Raw genomic sequence first — 25740 nt, 5'->3', positions numbered from 1 at the left:
TAGATTAGTAGATGCAATACCATTGAAAAAGAATATATAAGTTTTTTTTCCAAAATACAGCATACACTTTGGTTTTCTTTGCACACAAAGTGAAAGAGTAGGAGTGAAAAATATTTTACACTTCTCTAAAGGAACTGGTGGCCTGGGTAACTGAGAGATGATATTCTTAGAATGGGTTATCTAAGAGTTAAATGGGAAATATGTGCAGACCATCTTAAGAGTAATCATGGGGTAAAATATTTTTCCGCACTGCAGTTATCACAGTAAAAAAAAAATAAAATAAAATAAAATAAAAATTCAATTTATTATGTCTTTGTTTGAATCTCAGAACAGGAAATGCAGACTTTCAAACAGTTATAGATAGTAAAATTTTATCCGGTTTCCATGACAATAGAGAGTTTTTCCTTGAAATTTTGTCATTCTGTTAGATATACAATAGAACCCAGATAAGAAATTCCCACATAAGAAGTTTTCCCCTGTACTAGGTTTGTTTTCTTAAGTCCCAATTTCACCTCTATATATTGTAACGTATTATTTTCCCATGTAAGAAGTTTTCTGGGTAAAAAGTTTTCCCCTAAAAAGTTCATGATAAAGAATACACAACATATTATTATAATGACGTTTTCCCACTTAATATTTTTTTAAATATAGAAATTTTTTTATTTTTATATTAAAAAAATATTAAACAATATAAACATTTTGGTAATCAAACAAGTTAGTGCCAAGCATCATTTTAGTTCGTAGTAAATCACCAAAGTAAGTGAAATGGCATTGTTTTTGATAAATCTCATATTGTGAATGCCTTCACAAAGAGTTACTCTGATATTGCACTACTTCAAATAATAAACTCTTCGCCAATGGAGAAGACTAATGTTACTTATTCTCAGCGGATATCCACTGGCAAAGTGTTACCTATTCAAAAATCCGGTGTTGAAGCATTGCTTATTCTAGGTAGTTCAACATCAGGGTAATTCGTTGTGAAGTCATTCTGATGTCGAATGTGTCTTCTGTAGCAACCAAGGTATACATACACCCACGACCAAACCAAGCCTGGCAACAAAACTGATAGTACAACCTGGACGCGATTTGTGTGCCAGGAACGATACCTTCACCAGATATGACACTTACGTGATCTGGACTCTGCACCGACCTTGAAAACCTGCAGCTCTGCTGCCAGCACTATCTGGTGATTTGTTTCACGCTTCCTTGCATGGTACCTGTAACCCCTCACCCCTGGCAGGGGGGAGGGGAGGAGAGGAGTTCTGTCTCCTCTCCGCTTCTTCTTCTTCTTCTGGTCAGGCATGGGCCTTCCTCACTGACTGATTGGGGTCACCTTCCCTAATGTCCCCATACTTCTGTCTTTTCCCCCCAGTCTTCAGTCTACCTCCCCACTCTATCTATATGCAGGCGAATGCTCCACACTTCTAAATTTAAACATGTCATTAACCGCAATCTTCAGTTTTTGAGCTTTTCCAACTTCAGTGTTCCCCTACGGTTTTTTTTTTTTTTTTTTAGGTTCTTGCCACTGAAATCTCGAGAAATTAGGTGGTAGGATCTGCCAGAGTAAATAATTATAATAATGGTGTACCTGGTCTGCCTCCACAGGGCGGAGTGGGGCAGCGTTTGGGGCCCAGCAGCTAAATGACCAGAGGAACAACAGTGCACGACACTACACATATACAAAATCCATACACCTTTAAACCTCTGGCATTGACGGTGTTCTGTTTCACACCCACAAAGTTTACTACATGGAGATGAGGGAAGCCCCTGGTGCCGTTTGACACTAAATACACTCTACACTGTCACAACATGGATGCTGGCAGCATGGTGCAAGGTGGTGCAAGTGCACCACCTTTGAATTTCGAATTAATACAAAATTTATTTATTGAGACATTAAAACAATACAAATTCTTTCTTTCAAAATACAAGCACTTTCTGCCACCGATCACAAAACATTAGCTCGGCTGTTCACGTAAACCAGCCAAACTTGACTTAATTAAAATATTACATATTTGAAAATTTTAAAATTTTCAAATATGTAATATTTTAAAGCGCCGTGAACATTTTCTGCCATAAAAATACATGGGCGTGGCTAAAATTATCTTTCCCGGTCAAAACAGCGCTCAGTGGGTGGGGGGAGAGGGGTGACAAAATCGCGAGTGTGGATGTTTCTTGCTAATCCTTGTTTAGTATGTGTTATGCGCTTGTCATGGAAGATTTCGTCGTTTGCTTTTAATTTATATGCTTATAAATTTATCAATTTATAAATTGATTTACTTATAAAAATGATAAATCTACTGTTTTGCAGTGTAAAACAGACTTTTTCGAGTGTGTTAATGGAAGAAAGTGACTTTATTGTGGACAAGTTCTTTCTAACCCGTACAAAAATATGGCTACGAATAACAATGAAATGTGAAAAGATCAAAGAAGGTGATGACATTAGCGAATAAAATTGAGTTATTGGATAAATTTTCTAATGGTGAAAGTGTCTCCTCAGTGGCAAAACATTATAAAATCAATGAGTCAACCTTACGATCAATCAAAAAATCGGAAGAAAAAATCCGCCGTAGTGTCCGTGAAAACGCGCTAATTGCTTCAAAAATTTGCTCTAATTCTTGATGTTAAATTAGAAAAAATGGAAAAAGCTTTAAATCTGTGGATAAAAGACCGAACTCAAAATAAAATTCCGTTAAGTTCACTCATCATTCGTGAAAAGGCAAAACTCCTTTATCAACACTTTAGCGAAATTGGTGATAGCACTTCTGGGATAAGTTTTTTAGTTAGAAAAGGAGCTGGTTTGAAAGATTTGTTTGAAATTTCTAATAAATATTACATTTCATATTAAATTGTTTCTTATTTTCATTTCGATGCCATATGCTTGCATTTCACTATGTACATAGTCATATTATGAAGGTATATATAATACATACATAGACAAAATTTTAGACTAGTTTTTCTTATATATTTCATACTTTGGAATGAAACCCCTTTATTACTATGGGAGCCATAACTCAGTATTCGCGTTTTCGGTATTCGCAGCATTTCTCAGGAACATAACCACCGCGTATAGTAGGGGTTTACTGTATTTGCCATTAAATTCTCATTTTTCTGAACAGCTTTGAATTACTTAGTGAATTGTTGCTCTGTCTTATTGTAATTTTAACTTTTTAAGGTATGTTGAAACTCTAAAGGAGCTCACTTTCAACTTAGTAATTATTATTATTATTATCAATTTATTTCTCTGTTGAGGAGACACCCCCATGACAGCCATTGGCTAGAATGGTGTGAGTTTCATTCCAAGGTGTGAGTATTTGATAATGAGTTTATTGAACAGAATGTTATGCAGGTAGTAATCCTTAGTTTAAAAATGTTTCCCATAGGCAGAATAAAATATTTATAAATTCTGAAACAGTACTTAAAAATGACCTTTAACTTATGTATGTGTATCTTTTCATTTTTATTTGTGTAGTTAATATTTCATACCCTAGGTCGTTTTCCCTTCTAAGAAGTTTTCCTGCATAAGAAGTTCTAAACCTCGAGTCCCTCTTGGAAAACTTCTTATCCAAGTTCTACTGTATATTGAAAAAACATTTTGTAGCAATACAATTTTCAAACAACACCCACTATGTGTAGTGTACACTTTTTTTTCTTTTGCATGTAATGTAACGACAGAGGTGAAGGCTTCAGGTTGTGTCACTTTTCAGAAGGTTATAACATGGATGCCAATATATATTTTTTTTGTTTAAATTTTGTTACAAGATGAAATTCATATCTCAGAAAGGTTGTAGCACTGAATCATTTGTTTGTAATCATTTTAAAAAACAAATTTATACATAACTTATTTTTTAGTCAGTGGACAGTGTGGTGTGTTCTGCATGACACCAGTTTTTTTTTTTTTTTTTTTTTTTTTCCCCAATTTATAAGAGGCTGCCAATAGATGAATTTCCTTAAAAGTTTTAATAGTAGATTCAAAACACACATTTTTTTATAAGCTAATGCTGTATAACTTTGCTTTCTTGTGTCATTTTGCCATTACTGCTACTAATTAGTTCGTATATTAGAAAATGTTGCCAGTTCCTATGGTAAAAGAATGCAACATTTTTACACTCGTGCAACTTCCAGTTAACTGTGGTACTAATGTAATTTCCAGTTATCTTGTAAACCACCAACATAACTGAAAATACCAATTCTTGAACCTGACTCTTTCTCTGAACAGGATTGCCGTAGGACCAACAGAAAATCCATATGTGACTGTATAAAACATATAGTGGAGCTAATGGAAGTGACAACTCTGTTGCAGGGAACCATTTTATACAATTTTCTGAGAATGGTACTGAAAAGTTTTTTTTTTTTTTTTTTTGGTTCCTTGAAGTATTTGTTATACTTGTTATATCTTAACTATTCCATAGAAATGCAAGGGCAATGTGGAAGTTACTCCATTAGCTTCACAGAAGAGAAATCCTAGTAAAAACTCTCTGATAGGGTAAAATTATCAAGTCAAAAAGAAGGGGAAGTAATCCTCTAAAAGATCTACCAGAAGGGGGGAGGGGTGCATTATAGCCCTAGTTGCTGATGCACTATTAGAACCCAAGCAACCAACCAACCAGAAAGGGGGAGAAACAAATTTTAATCACTTCATTGGCAAAAGGGACAGGAAGGCTGTGAGATGTGTAGTAACACACAACAGAGAACCATAGGGAAGAAAGAGGTTATTACTGCACTTGTTACACTCATTTCTCTGCCAGTTATTTTGAAGCGTACTATAAAAGAGATTAAAATCTCTACAAATGATTAATTAAAAAGTAAATTGCATGTAGTTATATTGTAATGGGGCACTAATCATGTAATGGCAATTTTTATAATTAAAAAAAATAATAAAATAAATAAAAATAATAATAAAAAAAGCATTCTGTCTGCTTTTTTTTTTTTTTTTTCAAGCGAATAAACTTAATTTTTGCTTTTGTTATTTCCTGGCTATCTAGCTAATATACTATGATTTTTTTATTCGAAGCTTGGCATTTTAGGTGCTTGTACTTGTCGTGGAATTGAACAGCGACCTTGTAGTTGTGCTAGAGCAGCTTGTATGAAACAGCGACACATTACAGATCTGAGTACAGAGGTGAGATTTTGTAACCAATTATAAACTTTTATGATACTACTGTAATGAAATGTGAATATAAGTTTTGGATCAAAAGTGTTGTTTCCTTCAGATATACATTTGAAGGAAACATGATACCTGATATAAAATTTCCTGTAATTCTTGTTTAGAAGAGGGAAATCAGAAAATTTACCTTTTAGTCGTAAGGAAAACTATTCTGTAGGGTAGTGTTTTATTTGTGTGTTCCTAGAATCCTGGTGTTAAATGTTTAATTTTTTTGCATACAGTATACATCTATTTCTGAACAGGTATACATCCTGTGCAAACATAGGCTGAAGTTTCAACTTGGTTTAAACAAAAGAATGTGACCATTCTTTTCTTTTGAATTTATTTAGCATATCCTGCTTTGTATATGATATTGAAAGTGGTAATTATTGATTTTAAGATATTTTAAAGTTATAGTTTATATCTAGTATAGGAGAGTAAGATATTTAGTTAGTTTTAAATATTTTACATGTATTTTTTATATATAGAGTTTATATATATTTTAAGACATTTATCCACATGAAGGTATTGTGTTGGTCATCCTGTTATCAGGAAAATGGGAAATATATCTTGCAAACAGGATAGGTTGAATAGGACCAGGATCTGTCCGCAGAGACAAAAGTTATGCTGTAGAATGGCTGTCATCTTTTTAAAGGCATAAAAGGTGATATTATTGTACATATTAAGCATGGGTAATCTGAGGGTTTATTTAACAAATATATAGGACAATATTGAGAAAATGCCATAAGTTAGGATTAAATTTGTAGGTTTCACGAATATTGCCCATCAAGTTTGGGAAAAATTTTGCAAAACTCATTAGATGGAATTTTTCTCAGTATGGTACTCACTTGTGAACAGGAGAGACTGTTTTTACTAGGATGGGATGCACTCAGATAGAAAGGGATGCGAGAATATTTGCTGATGTCATTGAGGTAGCATTAGGTGGATCAGAACTGTTACTTAAGAGGTTATACAGATTAATAATTTAATAGTATTTGTGAGCAGAAGTGAAATTGATTCTTACGGTGCTTCTGTTCATGCATATGTTCATAGCTTGAAAAGCAGAATGGGGAAAGAATTACAAGTAATTGTATGGACTGTGTCAGAGTTACCAAGAGCTTGCTTAAAAGCTAATGTTAGGAGAACAGTAAATAAATTTGATGAATATGAAGTATTGGTTAAATCTTCAAATGGGGACATTACGAGAATATCAGAAACATGGTATTCTGGATTCCCAAAATCTTCTTTCTGATCACCAATAACTTCTGCAAAAACAGATCTACCCTAGATTTACTTGTAAAAATTGAATCCAACATATGCAATGCCTTCATCATGAGACAGCTTCTAGTGATGGTCAATCTAGATATTTAGAAAGCATTCTATACCACTTGGCATCGTGGCATTATTAAAGATATGCATCAGTTGGGGCTGAGAGGCTATCTTCCTCAAATAATGCAGAACTTTTTAAGATTACACCTTTCACACCTTTCAAGTCTGATATCGAAACATGCTGTCAGCATCTCACATTCAAGAAGAGGGTGTCCCGCAGGGTTCAATACTGAGTGCTACGCTGTTTGTCGTTAGAGTCAACAATGTATTGGAAGATCTTCCAAAAACCATCAAATATACATGTATGCAGATGACCTCACTATATCCTGCTAGTCACAAAGTATGAATACTATTGAAAGACATTTGCAAATTTCTCTAACCAGAATAAAAGCCTGGACCTTATGCAATGGATATCGCCTTGCTGAGCAGAAATCCACCACTACTCACTTCTGAAAATTACGGTCACTTCATCCTGATCCTGAGCTAAAGATTAATGACATGCCAATATCCCTTGCTCACACTGTCCATTTTCTTGGCCTGGTACTAGATAGGAAACTGAACTTTCAAAGCACATGTGACCTACCTTCCGACCATCTGCTTGAAGAAATTGAATATTCTCCAGTGTGTATCATCTATGTCATAGGGCACTGATCGACATGCCCTGATCCATCTTTATCGAGCTCTCATCAGGTATGACTCTGTGAGAAAAACTACTTTAGAGCGATTGAACAGGATCCAGCACAGTGCTCTGAGAGTTTCTCTAGTGGCTTTCAGGGCCTTTACATTGAAGCTCGTGAACCTCCCTTACATCTTCGGAGGAAAACATTACTTTTGATGTATGCCGCAAAAATCCACAGTCCTCCTTCTCACCCTAGTTGGAGATGTCCATATAATACTGAATGGGAGTCATATTACAATAGTAAACCAAATGAAAACCGACCTGCTCCACTTAGACTTAAAGAACTGACTCAAACATGGAATATAGAAATCAGCAATATATTTCAGGACATGACTCCTGATCCACCTTGGACAAATATTCCTGCAATTTACGATGACTGTTTTCAACAGTGGGGAAGAACACCTTGTCCCCCTCCAATATCACACAGTTACTTGAAACTCGCTCTTCTAACTCAGAGGCCTGTAAAATCTATACAGATGGATCAAAAACTGGGACCCAAGTAGGTGCTGCAGCAATCTTCCCTTTATTCACCATTTCTGTTTCATTACCAATATAATGCAGTATCTTTACTGTTGAGCTTTATGCTATAAACTTAGCTCTTGATCGGATTACTGAACTTTTAATTACACCTGTTTTAATATACACTGACTCACTCAGTGCTGTCACTGCTATAATTAGTAATAACAACTCCTCTCACCTTATAATAAAACAAATACATTCCAAGTTACTTGCTTGTAATGAGTCGAACCAAACTGTGACATTCTGCTGGATCCCAGGACATTCTGGAATCACGGCAATGAAATAGCAGATCTTGCAGCCAAACAACCAGAAACTACTATTTCACAGACTTTTCAAGTTCCATATACAGATTACAAACACATTATCTGTAAAGCATGTTATAATAGCTGGTCACTAATCTGGAAAGGTTATCCAGGAAACAAACTCTACCAAATAAAACCAGAACCAAAGCTGTGGATCTCCAGCTTCCGAAAAAACAGGCTAGATGAAATAATTTTAGGAAGGCTAAGGATTGGGCATACTCACCTCACTCACCTGTATCTATTAATGAATGACAGTGCTCATCATGTCATGTACAACTGACTTTTCGTCACATATTGGTGGACTGTCCCCAGTTTCTAAATATCTGTTCAAACACTTAAATCATTTGCTAATGCTCAGTTATCATTAATGCAGATTCTCGGAAATGATCCTAAAAAACAGAACTGTTCACCTTCCTAAACTGTATAGGTATATATCATAAAATATAACACCTATTACAATAAAGTTAGTATTTTGTACTAACCATTTGAAAGACACAATATGATCCTGGCAGCCTATGTATCGTAAAACTCCATCACAACGACAGAAACATGATGCTGCTCTGATATAGGGGATGCATAATTTCATTATGATGAGTACATGTACAGAAAGAGATGAGCAGTTATTTGTTCAGGGGAAGGCACAATGTGAGCAACAGTTTTCAAAGATGACACTAATTGACATCCTATCCCAAGGAATCATCCCATCCTAGGTACATGGGTCAGCAGCACATTGTACACAGCCTTCTTCTAGATTGAGATGGCTGTGAGAGAGCATTACATTTTCAGTTGTCTTCTGAAGAAAAGTTTTTTAAGCCTTTTTGATCTTATTGCAATTATTAAATTGCATATCAGTTATGCACTTGATATGCCTCGGGGGGGGGGGATACGGTATGTTCAGCAGAACTTTGAAATTTAGCCAACCTGTATTAAATATAGATAGATGTGGTAACACTTCAATCTTAAAACTAATTCTCCCTTGGTGTAACAGTGTCTTTTATTTTCATTTAAATTCTGATCACTATATTGGTGCACACGCTTCTTGATTAGACCGGGGTTCGAGCCCGTCACCACCAAATACGGAGGATGCGGAAAGGTCAAGGGAATGACCACCGCATATTCCCGGAGCAATATGGCCTTCGTTGCTAGTGCTCCTAAAAACCAAACAACAAACTATATTGGTAATCCCTTTTTAACCCCATATATAATTTGATTACTGTCAAATTCTTATTTTTTAAGGTATGTTCAGCAGAACTTTGAAATTTAGCCAACCTGTATTAAATGTAAATAGATGTGGTAACACTTCAATCTTAAAACTAATTCTCCCTTGGTGTAACAGTGTCTTTTATTTTCATTTAAATTCTGATCACTATATTGGTGCACACGCTTCTTGATTAGACCGGGGTTCGAGCCCGTCACCACCAAATATGGAGGATGCGGAAAGGTCAAGGGAATGACCACCGCATATTCCCGGAGCAATATGGCCTTCGTTGCTAATGCTCCTAAAAACCAAACAACAAACTATATTGGTAATCCCTTTTTAACCCCATATATAATTTGATTACTGTCAAATTCTTATTTTTTTTAACTTTCTAAGCCATTAGCTTGTTCAAGGATGAGAATATTAACCCCTACCCTCAATCTTACTAACTGGAATATCATTGAATATATTAACTAGGTCTGCAATCAAGTTTCAAAGAATGTTAGGCAAGCTAAAGCAGAAAATGAGTACTTTCTGGCAAAGAATACAAAGAGAAGCAGAAAGACTTCTTTAGTTTTGTAAACAATAGAAGGAATGGGGATGATCACATTAGTCTGCTATATATTAATTTTTTAACTGTTAATGATCCTGCTCCGGCTGCTGACAGACTGAATAGATATTTTACATGTACATTTACATATGAGGATCTTTTTGTAGCGATGACAAAAGTGGAACCGGGAGCTAACTGACCCTGCCACAACTGACAAGAAATTGGAAGAGAAATTATTCAGGCTAAACTTAAAAAAAGCACCTAGGGCAGATGGGATTTATCCATTTATATTGAGGGAGGCAGGAAAAGAGGTAAGCAAAGCTTTAGTCATAATTATAAGAGCATCCTTGGATCCAGAGGAGGTCCCTATATCCCCAATTCACAAAGGGGATCGATCATAGGGTGATGTGAGTAATTACAGACCCTGTTAGCTTGACTTTTTTTCTAGGTAAAATAATGGAGTTACTGGTTAAAGAAGTAGTGCAGGACCATCTAGATAGAAATGCAGTCATACTACAGTCACAACATGGATTTGTTACAGGGCAATATTGTCTGACCAATCTGATTGGTTACTGTAATGCAGTAACAAAGGAACTGGATGCAAAAAATAATTTTGACATCATATTAAGATTTCAGAAAAGCTCTTGACAACACTGTTCCACATAAGACTGTTGTAGAAATTGGAGCAGTGCGGCATTAATTACAGCTACAGGTAAGGGATGGATGAGTGAGAAAAGACAAAGAGTGGTTATCAGTGTTTGCTGCTCTTCTTAGACTACTGTAATTAGTGGAGTTTTCCATGATTCAGTGCCAGGCCCATTGTTTTCTGTATTTAACACTGATGAAGTTATAAATTGATAAAGGCATATCAGACTTAATGTCTAAGTTTGCAGATGATATGAAAGTTGGTTTGGTTAATGACAGTAATCAGGGTATGCTGCTTCCACAGCATACCCTGATACCCTGATTACTGTCTGAGAGTAGCAATTGAAGTTTAACATTGACAAATGACATTGACTGTATGTGGTAGCAGTAATCCCAGATCAATGTATTAGCTGTGTGGTACCACACCCAGAGTAGTGGAGAATAAAAAAGACCTGGGAGCAATTGTGCAATCAGTTCTCTAAGTAGTGTAGGTGTACTGTTAGGACAGCTCATGGAGTTTTGTAAGGTTCAATTGCGTTTGAACAATGGAGTTTTGTTCAATTGCTACTGTCTGGGAGTAGCAATTGAAGTTTAACATTGACAAATGACATTGACTGTATGTGTTAGCAATAATCCCAGATCAATGTACCAGCTGTGTGGTACCACACCTAGGGTAGTGGAGAATGAAAAAGACCTGGGAGTAATTGTGCAATCAGTTCTCTAAGTAGTGTAGGTGTACCGTTAGGACAGCTCATGGAGTTTTGTAAGGTATATACAAAGATTTTGCCAGCAGGGATATGTGATTATTGCAATGTACAATGCAGTTAGCCTTATCTTGAGTACTGCTTACATGTCTGGTGGCCTGACTTTAGGAAGGATGTGGATCTGTTGGAACAGGTGCAAAGAAGAGCACCAAGATACTGGTACTCTTACTGGGAAAGGCTTCATTTCTGCAAATTAATGCATCAGTTCTAGTGGCATCCTTCACACACACGAGGGGGTATAAATTCAAATTGATGATGGTTGGTTGCAGGTTAGATGTGCGAAATATGCCTTCAGTAATAGTGCTCCACCATTACTGTCATCAGTGAAATAATATTTAGACAGGATACAGAAATTAAACATGTATGTTATTATTTTATGAAAGATTGGCCATAACACAGATGTGTATCCTAAGAGAAATAAAATCAAAAACCAGAAGTCTAAATAAATTTAAAATGCCAGACTTATGAATAAGCAAAGCAAAAAACAGTAATTCCATTCGAAATGTGATCAAAAAGTATGAGGACTGCATACTTTTAGATCATTCACATTGCTGCCCCTGTAAACTTATATTTGGGAAGTGATTAAGTTTACCAGCTATTCAGATGTATCTGCTTTGAAGTAGGCATCTTGACTTGACACTGTGTACACAGTTTCCATGTTTCTGAAGCTTTTTTTTTTTTTTTTTATGTAAACCCCAAACACAAGAAGTATTAGAACCTATAGTACTTAGTACTGTGCTTGGGTTGGAGGTTGAGAAGACGAAAGAAGATATTTGTTGACATTGGACTTGAACTTCTGTAGACTGTAATTTTCAGGAAATACGTATGAAGGAAGGCCATTTTAAGCATTTCACTATTTTTATATATAGTATGAAGGAAGGTTGTTCCAGAAAACTGCAGTTGAATGAATAAACAAGGAAGATGAAAAGTTGGTTCTGTGAGTTTGAAGTTGGGCAGTAAATGGATGTTGGCTGGTGGCGGCATGTGTTTGAACTGTTTTGAAGGAGAGAGCGAGAATTATAGAAGCCAATTCAGAAGAACAGTGCCCATGGAAATATCTGTAGAGTAGAAGAGGCATGCAGCAGAAACAGTACGTCTATGAGAAAGCGAGTGGAGAGACTCTGTTAGAGATGAATCATTAATTAACCTAACTGCCCTCTTCTGAACGGAATCAAAAAGCCTGAGAGAGGTTTTGGGGGCACCACCCCAGATGTGGGAACAATATTCCATGGTAAGGTAGATTTGCGATTTGTACAGAGTGAACAGCTGTTTGGAAGAAAAGTAATACCGAGAGCGAAAGAGAAAACCAAGTTTTTTAGATGCAGAAGAAGCAATATTTGTAATGTACTTGTGCCAAGAGAGATTAGAAGTCAGGTTAATCCCCACAAGAGATATATCATTTTGCCTAGAAATCGGAGTGTCGCCAAAGATAAGCATAGGAGCAGAAGAATCCTTTTTGCGAGATATAAGACAAGACTGAGTTTTAGAAGGGTTGAAATCAACTAAGTTGTCTTTGCCCCACTGGAGAATTACCTGAAGATCGGCATTTAAGGAATTGGCAGCAGATTTTCGAGAACTTGAAGCTGATTGAGCAGGGCAAGGTTTCTCAAAATGGAAAGTGGAATGCAATGTGCTATTATCGGCAAAACTATGGATAGGATTTCCAATCAAATGGAAGACGGTCATTAATACACAAGAGGAAAAGGGTGGGGGGAAAGAATTGAACCTTGGGGGACACTGGCATTAGTGGAGAAGTTAGAAAACAGAGAGACATCTACCATCACCCTCAATGAGCGATAGGAGAGAAAACTGGATAACCAATTACAAAAAACAGTTGGCACACCATAAGATGGACGCTTGTTTAGAAGACCTTTTTGCGAAACACGATCGAAAGCCTTTGATAAGCCAAGAGCAACTGCTTGTGTTTCACCGAACTTTTCCATTGAATTAGTCCATAAATGGGTAATATAAGCCAGAATATCACCAGTGATCGACACTGACATAATCCATACTGGCAATCATTGATCAGACGGAAGGTTTCTAGGTAATTTAAAATTTGGCGGTTAATTGATTTCTCCATTACTTTAGAAAGAGTAGAAGTAATTGCAATGGGATGATAATTGGATGGGAGGAATTTGTCACCCTTTTTATGAACTGACTGGATATGAGCAAATTTTCAAGCAGAAGGAAAATCACCTTTGGAATAAGAAAGTGAAAAACGGGGGCAAAGAAGAGGAGTAAGTTCAGGAGCACAGGTTTTGAGAACAAGTGGAGAAATACCATCGGGACCTCTAACTTTCTTAGCATCAAGATTTGTCAAAATCCTTCTGACATCCTTTTGACAGAGGACCACAGGAGGCATGGAATGGAGCATGTTGGGAATGGTGGGAGGTGTTTTACCAAGATCATTAATACATGATGGGAATGACACCAATTCCTTAACATCAATTACTTAACAAGTACAGGTCACTGTTAAAAAAAAGTCACGAATTAGGGTTGAATTTGAAAGTGTCTGCAATTCTACCCAGACACGATAGGAGTGAGTATATAATGAGAGCCTTGTCAATGAGAGCCCTGATCAATGATTGCCAGTATGGATTATGTCAGTGTCGATCACTGGTGATATTCTGGCTTATATTACCCATTTATGGACCAATTTGGCCCTGGAGAGATTGTGCAAGGCTCAAGGGATAGCATTTTTCTCAGTCTGGTCTATGCTTGTTAACAGGAGACACTGCTTCTACAGGGAGGCGATACACTTAAATAGAAAGGGTGCAAGAATATTTGCTGATGCTATTGAGGCAGTGTTAGGTGGGTCGGAAAACTGCTAGCTTAAGGAGAATACACGGACTAATAGGTAGCCGCTGCCAGAGGTGAAAGTGATTCTTGCACTGCTTCTATTGGAATGAGCAGAAGCCTGGAAAACAAGATGCAGGATATTTCAGAGACTGCTGGGAGTCATTGCGGTACAAGTAAACACATGGGTTTTGTTAGGGTAGCTAAGAATAGGAACAGGTGCGTGTATACTTGCGTGTACACCAATGCTAGGAGTTTGGTAAATAAATTTGAGGTGTTGGTCAAAGCATCAAAGGCGGATATTATTGGGATATCAGAGACGTGGTGTCACACAGATATAAGGAAGGTAGAACTGGAATTTGGAGAGTACAATGTCTACAGAAAGGATAGACAGGATAGGAAGGGAGGAGGGGTTATGCTATTAGTTAAGAAACATAAAATCCAAGGAAGTGAAGCCAGTCGACATCGCTGGACAGTGCAGTGTCGAGTCAGTTTGGTGTGACATAAGCATTGGGAGATCAAAATTGAGAGTAGGAGTGTGCTATAGGCCTAATGACTCTGATGAGTATAATAAGAAACCGTACAGGGAAATAGAGTGGGCCAGTAAATCAGAGAGTCTTATAATGTGGGATTTTAATTTCCCAGATATTGACTGGAATTTGTAGATTGGGCACTCACACACTTGCAAGGCTTTTGTGGATTTATTGGATGATTGTTTTCTACATCAGCATGTTCGGGAGGCAACTAGAGGGAGTAATACTCTTGATCAGATTAATCTGATTATCGGTAGTGATTCTTCATGCATTAAGAATCTGCAGATAAAGGAACCAATAGGTGGCAGTGATCACAGTGTGCCGAAGTGGGATTTACTCAAAGAGGTAACTACCATCAGGGGTAAAGGAAGGGTTATTGCTTTCGTAAAGGTGACTACGTTGGTCTGAGTCAGTATATAAATTCTATACAGTGGGACCAACTGATGATGCTACCAACAGCAAATTCAAAATGGGAAGCATTCAAAGAACTTATCTTGGAAGCTACTAGGCTTTACATACCAACTAAGAAATATTGTTCAAGGTTTAGGCCTAAATGGATGTCAGATCCTTGAGGTCCTTAAGGTCGTCACAGACGTTCTCTCAGATATGCCAGACAAGCTGTTCTTGCTACCTGGGAGTCTAAAACGCTGATGGAACTGATATTCGGGTGACACTTAAGCCAAGTGGACCCAATTTCGGCGAAGTCCGGACGGTCTATGACAGCCAAATCCTCTGCTTGCACCTTCACGATGGTGGGACTGTTAGTAATCCTGGGTATAACCTCCATGCACAAGTACATGGTGGGTGACCACCCAGGTGTGAACCAACGTAAGCAGGGGTCGAGGTGTGGCGCCCACACCACATGGAGGAACGCCGCCCCTCTATGTTACCAGGCAGTACTAGGTGGTAGATGACTCTCATCAACCGGTGAAATACCACCACTTTGCTTATTGGAGGCTTGAAGTGGTGGAACCCATGTTTAGTCTCTAGAGCTAAGTTCCGGCCAACCCTTCCCTATCTCTTCCATCATGCAGTATGATTGATGATTTTTGAGGTTATGATGAATGTCGTGGCGAGATCCAATATTCCTTACATTTCGAGGGTACAGCTCTAAAACGGTGTTCGCAGGCCAGCTGCTAGATAGTACACCGGACCAAACCTATTGGTAACTCTCTAGGAGACTTCCGGATCAGCTAGTGTATAATCTTGCTACCTCTACTCTGCCAGATAGTGACTGGAGGGAGTCCGAGTAGTGTGTATGCGGGGAGCATTGTCGAGGCCACGTTATGTCAAGGATCTGGGTATATTCTTACCACATGTACGCCATATCCAAAAATTTCATTACTTCATACAGCATGTCCCATCCACTTTTTCTTACTATTGAATACACCATGAATTGTCAAAATAATAGAGCAAGCTTATCTACGAAAAGATCTAAACCTCCCAAGGACTTCCTAATTCATTTCACAAATATACGTGGTCTCAATTCCAATCTCAACGATGTCCATTTCCACTTGCAGTCTTCCAAACCCCATGTACTTTTTCTGACTGAATCTCAGTTATCAGTTGATTCAACTACTGCTCATCTCAGATGTCCAAATTATTTGCTGTATGATTCCTTTCGCCTCAAAGGTGATACTTGTGCATATGTCCGTTCTGATATATCCTGTCAGAGACTTGGCAATTTGGAATCTCCGCTCTTTGATCTTCTCTGGCTTAAAATCTCTCTACCTCATTGTGTCAGATTCATCTGTTGTCTCTACCGTTCTCCGAACTCCACTAATCACTTGGAGCTCTTTGACTTCCTCTCTTTGCAACTTGACTTTCTCCAGTCCAACTTTCCTAACAGTGAGGTAATTTTCCTTGGTGATTTTAACGTTCACAACTCCAGCTGGCTTCCGTTTTCTAGTTACACCGACCCAGCAGGTCGAGATGCTGAGGCTTTTGCAATTACTAATGACCTAGCACAGATTGTTCATTTACCTACAAGAATACCGGACAATCCTAATCATACAGCCAATACGCTTGATCTTTTTCTCACAAACAACCCTTCTAAGTACAAGGTCGAAGTGAGAGGTCCTTTAGGCACTTCAGATCACAACTTGGTGATTGTCTCTTCTCCAATGGAACCTTTATCTCATGGCTATTCCCAACCTCGTATTGTTTGGCATTACAAGAATGCAAAATGGGATGACCTGCGAGACTTCTTTTCTTCTTTTCCTTGGTCTGATTATTGTTTCAAAACTTCTGATGTCAACGTTTGCTCAGATCGTGTCAGTGAAATTATTCTTGCAGGAATGGAATCCTTTATCCCACACTCCACTTTAAAATCTCGTCCTTTATCTAAACCTTGGTTCTCCAACAAATGTGCTAAGGCTGTCCAAGAGAAGAATGTTGCATATCGTAACTGGCTTGTTTCTAATTCTTCAGTTTCATTTTCTGCCTACACCAAAGTTCGCAACAATTGTAAAGCAGTTATTAATCAGTCCAAACTAGAGTTTGAACAGGCTAAGAGTAAGAGTAGAAAACTTGCTTCTTGCCCTAATGGTAGCCAAGCATTCTGGTCTCTTGCCAAAGCTATTGGCCGCAACTTTTGCCCATCTCTGCTCCCACCTCTGTCCAAACCAGATGGTTCTGTTGTCACTTCAGCCAAGGATAAAGCTGACCTGCTAGCATCCCATTTTTCTTCCAGCTCATGTATTAATGATCTTGGTAAAACACCTCCCACCATTCCTAACACGCTCCATTCAATGCGTTCTGTGGTCTTCCGTCAAAAGGATATCAGAAGGATTTTGATGAATCTTGATGCTAAGAAAGCTCCAGGTCCTGATGGTATTTCTCCACTTGTTCTCAAAACCTGTGCCCCTGAACTTACTCCTATTCTTTGCCGCCTTTTTTCACTTTCTTATTCCAAAGGTGTTTTTCCTTCTGCTTGGAAATTTGCTCATATCCAGCCAGTTCCTAAAAAGGGTGACAAATCCCTCCCATCCAATTATCGTCCCATTGCAATTACTTCTACTCTTTCTAAAGTAATGGAGAAATCAATTAACCGGCAACTCTTAAACTACCTAGAAACCTTCCGTCTGATCAACGATCGCCAGTATGGATTCCGTCAGTGTCGATCCACTGGTGATATTCTGGCTTATGTTACCCATTTATGGACTAATTCAATGGAAAGCTTCGGTGAAACACAAGTAGTTGCTCTTGACATCTCAAAGGCTTTTGATCGTGTTTGGCATAAAGGTCTTCTAAACAAGCTTCCATCTTATGGTTTGCCAACTGTTTTTAGTAATTGGTTATCCAGTTTTCTCTCTGATCTCTCACTGAGGGTGATGGTAGATGGCTCTCTGTCTTCAAACTTCTCCACTAATGCTTGTGTCCACCAAGGTTCAGTTCTTTCCCCCACTCTTTTCCTTTTGTATATCAATGACCTTCTTCCATTGACTGGAAATCCTATCCATAGTTTTGCCGATGATAGCACATTGCATTCAACTTTCCATTTTGAGAAACCTTGTCCTGCTCAATCAGCTTCAAGTTCTCGAAAATCTGCTGCCAATTCCTTAAATGCCGATCTTCAGGTAATTCTCCAGTGGGGCAAAGACAACTTAGTTGATTTCAACCTTTCTAAAACTCAGTCTTGTCTTATATCTTGCAAAAAGGATTCTTCTGCTCCTATGCTTATCTTTAGTGACACTCCGATTTCTAGGCAAAATGATATATCTCTTTTGGGGATTACCCTGACTTCTAATCTCTCTTGGCACAAGCATATTACAAATATTGCTTCCTCTGCATCTAAAAAACTTGGTTTTCTCTTTCGCTCTCGGCGTTACTTTTCTTCCAAACAGCTGTTCACTCTGTACAAATCGCAAATCTACCTTACCATGGAATATTGTTCCCACATCTGGGGTGGTGCCCCCAAAACCTCTCTGAGGCTTCTTGATTCCATTCAGAAGAGGGCAGTTAGGTTAATTAATGATTCATCTCTAACAGAGTCTCTCCACTCGCTTTCTCATAGACGTACTGTTTCTGCTGCATGCCTCTTCTACAGATACTTCCATGGGCACTGTTCTTCTGAATTGGCTTCTATGATTCCCGCTCTCTCTTTCAAAACAGTCGGAACACGTGCCGCCACCAGCCAACATCCATTTACTGTCCAGCTTCAAACCCACAGAACCAACTTTTCATCTTCCTCATTTATTCATTCAACTGCTGTTTTCTGGAACAACCTTCCTTCATACATATTTCCTGAAAATTACAATCTACAGAAGTTCAAGTCCAATGTCAACAAATATCTTCTTTCGTCTTTTCAACCTCCAACCCAAGCACGGTACTAAGTACTATAGGTTCCAATACCTCTCGTGTTTGGGGTTCTCATAAAAAAAAAAAAAAAAAAAAAAAGATGAACTAATGAGACACGTGGCAGAGAATAAAAATGCATGGGATGCATATAAATTAACACGTGACACAGAAGCCTATGATAGATATAAGCTGGTCTGTAACCAAGTCACAAAGGAGGTTAGGCAGGCGAAGGCAGATTATGAGAAATCTTTGGCAAAGGATGCAAAGAAAAACAGCAAAGAGTTCTTTACTTATGTCAACTCTAGAAGGAAGGGGATGAATCAGATTGGTCCACTTGATATCGATTGGTCAACTGTTGATGATCCTGTTCAGGTAGCTAACAAACTAAATCAATATTTTCCATTGACATTCACACATGAGGAGTTATTCGGCGAGGGGAATGTCAGAAGTGAATTGAATTCTGGCAGTAAGCAAGATAATCTTGTAATAACTGAGAGTAAAGTGGAGGAGAAATTGTTGAAGATAAACACAAGAAAGGCACCTGGGATGGATGGGATCTATCCAGTTATATTAAAGGAGGCAGCAAACCCTTAGTCTTAATTATGAGAGCTTCCTTGGACTCAGGGGAGGTACCCATAGTCTGGAGATGTGCAAATGTGACCCCAATTCACAAAGGAGGATCAAAGGCTGACACAAGTAATTATAGACTTGTGAGTTTAACTTCTGTTCCAGGAAAATTAATGGAGGCACTGGTTAAAGAAGCACTGCAGGATCATCTAGATAAGACTTCAGTTATAGCTTGGACACAGCATGGTTTTGTAAAGGGGAAGTCTTGCCTGACCAATTTGATTGGATACTATGATGCAGTCACAAAAGAGCTGGATGCAAGGAATAACTTTGATATTATATACTTGGATCTTAGAAAGGATCTTGATACTATTGTACATGGAAGACTGCTGCACAAATTGGAGCAGTGTGGCATTGGAGGCAAATTGCTGCTATGGATAAAGGGGTGGTTGAGGGGGAGAAGACAGAGAGTGGTAGTCAATGGACACTGCTCATCGTGGACTAATGTTATTAGTGGAGTCCCTCAGGGTTCAGTGTTGGATCCATTATCGTTTTCTGTATTTATAAATGATATTGATGATGGTATATCAAGCGTAATGTTCAAGTTTACAGATGATACAAAAGTTGGCAGGGTTGTTAAGGACACTACTGACGCTATGCTGCTGCAACAGGATCTGGAAAGGTTGAGCAGATGGGCTGAGAGGTGGCAAATGAAGTTTAACATTGACGAATGTAAAGTACTACATATGTTAAACAGCAACCCCAGAGCAACGTATCAACTCTGTGGTACTACATTGACAGTGGTAGAGAATGAAAAGGACCTGGGGGTAATTGTGCAGGCAGATATGAAGTTCTCTGAGCAGTGCAGACGGGTTGCAAGAGTAGCTCATGGCATCTTGTCAATGATATACAGGAATTTTTCTAGCAGGGATAAGGAGGTGATTATTCCCTTGTATAAGGCAATGGTCAGGCCACACCTGGACTACTGTATACAGGTCTGGAGGTCTCATTTGAAGAAGGATGTAGAGCTGCTGGAACGAGTACAGAGAAGGGCAACAAGATTAATGAATGGAACAAAGGGTTGCTCTTACGAAGAAAGGCTTAAGTTTTGCAAATTACAATGTCTGGAGACTAGGTGAGGTGATCTGATAGAGGTGTATAAAGTCTTGAATGGTTTGGGCATGCTCAGTGCTGATGGGATTCTTCCTCTTGCTCAGAATAATCACCTGAGAGGGCATAAATTCAGATTGAGGAAAGACAGATGTAGGATAGATGTGCGGAAATTTGCCTTTAGCCAGCGGGTAGTTGGTTGGTGGAACAGACTTCCATCCCTTGTTGTGGAAGTTGATATCCTAAATAAATATAAGGCTCAGCTGGACAGGTATTTTGAACGAACGGAGGGGTGAAATGGAAGTGTTTTTTTTTTTTTTTTTTTTTTTTGGCTGATGCTGCATAAGCTTGCTGTCTTGCATCGTATGCATCTACTAATGCTAATGTGGAGGCTAGCCGGGTGTATCCTGTATCACAGCAAATTGCTCTGCCAGGTCGTGTCACCTAGTTTCCTGGGATTTCAGTGGGTAGGACCTAAAAAAAAAAAAAGAAATTTACGCGTTTGACATTAATGCTTAATGAGATTGCTGTTATGAAATCGCTGGTTGGAGTTTAATGCTAAAGAGATGTGTTAAAGGCCTAATAGGTGGGGCAAAATTTTGATGTTATTAAATTTAGACGTGTGAGGGTATACGCTAGATGAAAGATAATACTGTTAGTTGTCTTAGAGATTTACATGAAACCAGTAGAATTTAGACATTGATTAGAATTTGTCGGCATTGCTAAGGGGTGTACTCGGTCGGTTTAGTGAGAGAGGGGAGGAGACTGAAGACTGGGGGGAAAACAGATAGAAGAATAGGGACGATAGAGTAGGCATCCTCAAAGAGGTCAGTGGAGACGAGCCCACCAGGCAAAGTATGGGGGATAGGCAGGGATGAGTGGAGACAGATATGTCTCCTCCCTCCCCTGCCTGGGGATGGGGTTTTAAAGTGAACGGGTTAGAGTACCCAGTTCAATCGCCAATGGCGTGTTGGCAGCAAAGCCGCAGAATGTCTTCGTTGGTGTCATGTCCAAGCAGTGTCGAATCCGGTATAAAGGTCAAGCTGCCCATCCCGCTCCGGGGGTGGATATGTTAGCTGGCAGTGGGGAACCCACCAGGCGAAGGGATGGGAGAGAGATACACATTTACTTCATTCATAATCTGCATTTTCACTCTACTTGCATTCTTTTTTTTTTCTTTTTTTTTTTTTTTTTATACTTTTTTCTTATTTTACAATTTTTTTTTTCACTCAACTCATTCATCTTTTTCTCACACACCAGGAGGGGATGCAGTGATGTGTAGTGTAAATTTATATACTAATTAAAACTAGGCTTAGTGTACTTAACTGTAGCATTTATGGTTTGTGTTCTTTTTCTCACACGCTTACACTTTTTATTCATTCTTCTAGCTCTCATCTCATTTATTCGACTCTTACTTTCTGCACTGCACTTTCTGGGCACCTCAACTTACTGTTATTCTTCAGTTGTGGTGCAGGCCAGTGGTGGGATTCAAATAATTTAACAACCGGTTCGCTGCCCTAATGACCGTTATAAGTATAAAAAAAACTATATACCGAAAGGCAGTTTATTATTTCATGCAGTTAATACTTAAATAAGAACAATAAAAGAGGTCCACAAAACTAGATTATGTTATAAGAAAGAATTTTAAAATATTAAATAATACCTGACAAAAAACAATAAAACTGTTTAAGATATTTCCATATTGCTTCTTGATTGGCGTCTTCACTTGCAATTTTCTTCGCTTTTATCCAAGCATCATCGGCTGAGTGATTTATCCTTAACCATCTTTTCACTGTAGGAGTAGAATCCCATTCCTTTAGGGGTAGGCCTATTACACTAATAGTCATTGTGTTTAATATATTAGAAACAGTTAGGCGACTTCTCTTCTCTGAACATATTATGTTCATCTTTGAAAAATCCCTTTCTGCTTCTGCTGAACTTGCAGCAATTGTTCTGACAATATTTTTAGCTCTTGAACACTTTTGGGAATTTTTTAAAACATTTTCCACAAAATCTCGATAATCATTAATATCAATTTGGTAATTAAAAATGCCATTAAATACGAACAATTGTTCTTCAGCTGCTTTCCATGGAACTAGTACTTCAATATTCCAGTAATCTGGCTCCAAAAAAATTGAGAAATTGTAATTTATTCCTATCTTTAAATTGGCTACAACTTGCTTTTAAATGTTCACAATCCATTAGTTTTTTTTTTTTCAAATTCGTTACGATGTTTTCTAAAAGTCTTTCCCGAGGAAGCCCAACAAATCAATGATTTTCTACAAATTTTATATTTTTGAAGGTTTCTGAAGTAATTAATTCATCAACTGTTTTTCGTATGGACCCTTTTCCTTTCCAAACATTTGAAATGCTTTAATAGATCTTATCACGAGTTTTTCAGCCTTTATTATGTCTATATTTCTTGCTTCCAGTGCATTTGAAAGAAAAGAAATTTCGTTTAAAATATCAATCATCAATGCCAAATCAGTTATAAAATATATATTTTCAAGACGGGCAGCCATACCTAAGTACTTTTTATTTGAATAAAAATAGTGATGTAGTGCTGGATAAAGTGCGCCACACAGCTAGGGTTGACCTTAAACTACAGGCCGCCCATCTTGGTCCCAAAACTCTACCAATCTTTATAATTTCAATTCCAAGTTGTTCGGATATTTTGGAAAGTTCAATTTGGTTCTTATTGGATTGATGAAAAATAATATATATCTTATCAATAAATATTTTAAAATGATTTACTTGCTTTATTTCCTTTATCGAATCATCTAAAACAAGATGGAGGTGGTGATTTAAACAGTGCCATATTATTATGTTTGGAAACTCTTTTGCAATCCTAGTGCTCACTCCAGATTTTCTCCCAAGCATAACGCTGGCACCATCGGAGCGAAATCCTATTAAATTTTTTTCTAGGTAGTTCTTAGTAAGCCCAACATTATTTAAACTTTCCATAACTGAAGAACATATTGTCTCTGCATCTTGTTTTTCCAATTCAACTAGTTCAATGAAAATTGTTGGTGATGTAACTGAATCCAAGGCCAATTCTAATACAAATTCTGATTTTGGTTTCTTATTGAAAAAAATCTGTCAAACTCTGTTGCCTTTTCATCCTTTTAAGGGCTACTGCAAAAAATTTTAAAAATGTTTTATTTTAATATATTATAGAGCAGGAGTGGATATGTGCCTATATATTTGAATATTTTTACTGATTCTGTCCACGTGTGGTCATATCATAAACTTTTATAAACAAAACACTATGCTTATACCATTGATAAACATCAGTCAGAACACACATTTTCTTCATTTTATCGATACTAAATGAAAATTTCTTGCTAAATTAATAAATGGCATAGGCTATGCAGATTAAATATGACAGAATACCAGGCGCCCACCTTAGAGAGAACCCTGATCACAAGTGCCATTTTAACAACCAGTTCGCCGAGCTCAACAAAAAATTAGGTATCGGTTCTGCTGAACCGGTGCGAACCGGCTGAATCCCACCACTGGTGCAGGCCTAGCTGCAAGTTTTTTTTTTTTTTTTTTTTGAAGCCCAGGGGAGAATGCAGTGATAGTATTTATGTGGTTAGTAAATATTTGTTAGTACAGTATATATAAAGTAATGTAAGTTATTTTTAACTTTGTATTCTTTCGGCCAATTACATTTGCTCTTCTACTCATTCACTCTCTCTTTCCCTCATAGTAAGTCACTTTTTCTTTCACCAAAACTGCCATTTATTCCCTTTTACCATAATTCCTAGTTCATTCAGTGCCCAGCCTATTCATTCTCATTCATTCATTTTATCTTTCATTCTACATTGCATCCCTTTGCTACTAGCTTACTGATATTTTTTAGCTAATCTGCTTCCCTGGCTGCCTGTACATCTCCCTCCCCTACATGGTTACTTATTTGTTGTGGGGCTCCAGGTTCCTACACATGGCAGGGTAGTCCTGGGGAGTTTTGTCATGTCAGGTTTCTGTCAGGGTGCAGAATACTGCTATCCTGACAGTTTTAAGTCATTGTCTGGGCGTGGTGGGAAACTTGGGCAATTTTAACTATTGATTATTGTTTAATTTCTGGGGGGCTGAATTGCCATTCTTTGGATTGTTCTGCGCATTTCGAATACTTTCTATGTGAAAGATGTAAAAACTTTATAATTTTCCTTTTCTATGATGAACAGATGTTCTTCTCTCCTGGGAAGGGGGCCAATCTGTGCTATTAGCTCTGTTCTGGGGATGTCATATATTATACATTCATATAGAATGTGTGCCCAATCTTCACTTTCGCTACAAGTTCAGTTTGGGTCATCAATCAGCCCTAAGGAGGTTAGTTTCGCCTTTAGGGAGCCGTGACCTGTCAATATAAATGTTGTAAAAAGTTCAGGGGCATACCACTTAGGTGGCTTTGGGCTAACCATTGACACCCGTGGCAGAAACCGTTTGGTAACCAGACCTCTGGTTTGCTGCTCCCACTTTGTTTGCCATAGCTCATGGAGCTTTGTGGCTATTCTTTTTCTTTCATCATTGAAGGTGTTGGTTGTATCAAGGGCTATCCTCAGAAATTCTGTGGGTATGCCCTTTTTAAATCCATAATATAAGCCTGTTTTGGCTACTTCCAGGTAAAGTGGGAGAGCTCCAGCCAGCAACTGTAGTGCAGGTGTGCTTACTGTGCGACATGCTCTGGTAATAGTGAGTAGTATTGTTGTTTGTATCAATTCTAATTTATTCCTATTTCTTACTATGGCCGAGCGGGTTATTTTTATTTTTTTTTTGTTATTTGTTTTTTTTTTTAGGAGCATTAGCAACTAAGGCCATATTGCTCTGGGGATATGCAGTGGTCATTCCCTGACCTTTCCGCATCCTCTGTATTTGGTGGTCACGGCCAAGCGGGTGAACCACGCACCGGCTCCATAAGTGATAACAGGTAGAAACATTGCTCGGTGTATGATTGCCAGGGTCTTTCTTTTGAGTCCCCAGTCTGCTTGACTGATCCTGGCAATCATACCTGCATAATTTCTCACTTTCTTCGCCAAGTAGATCAAATTCAAGTAGAATTTTGAATCCCAGATCACGCCAAGGTATTTTAGTTCTGTTACCATTTTTATAGTGGTGGTGTTAATTTTGATTTGTGGACGTCTTTTTATGTCCAAATTCCTTTTAGAAGTATTTGTTTGGTTTTTTCAGGCGATATTTTGAGCATGTGCATTTGTGCCCACTCCTGCAGCTGAAAGAGGGCAGCATTTGATCTTTGCTCTACAACCACTCGCGTGTTACCTTTTACAAGGAAAATCATATCA

The 25740-nt window shown here is 38.1% G+C and overlaps 1 protein-coding gene across 1 annotated transcript in view; it reads left to right on the top strand.

The window, feature by feature from the left end:
• The window catches only part of LOC150078417 (coiled-coil domain-containing protein 125-like), a 253546-nt gene that overhangs the window by 156445 nt on the left and 71361 nt on the right, over nt 1–25740 (top strand). The window contains exon 7 of the mRNA XM_090385396.1: nt 5012–5119. Coding sequence (XP_090241522.1) covers nt 5012–5119 — 108 coding nt within the window. The remainder of the gene's footprint in view (nt 1–5011; nt 5120–25740) is intronic.

The sequence above is a fragment of the Mastigoproctus giganteus genome, chromosome 11, assembly GCF_048544385.1.
Source record: "Mastigoproctus giganteus isolate SK-2022 chromosome 11, ASM4854438v1, whole genome shotgun sequence".
Taxonomy (NCBI): Eukaryota; Metazoa; Arthropoda; class Arachnida; order Uropygi; family Thelyphonidae; genus Mastigoproctus; species Mastigoproctus giganteus.
The sequence above is the reverse complement of the archived record's forward strand: the minus strand, read 5'-3'. Positions and strand labels throughout refer to the sequence as shown.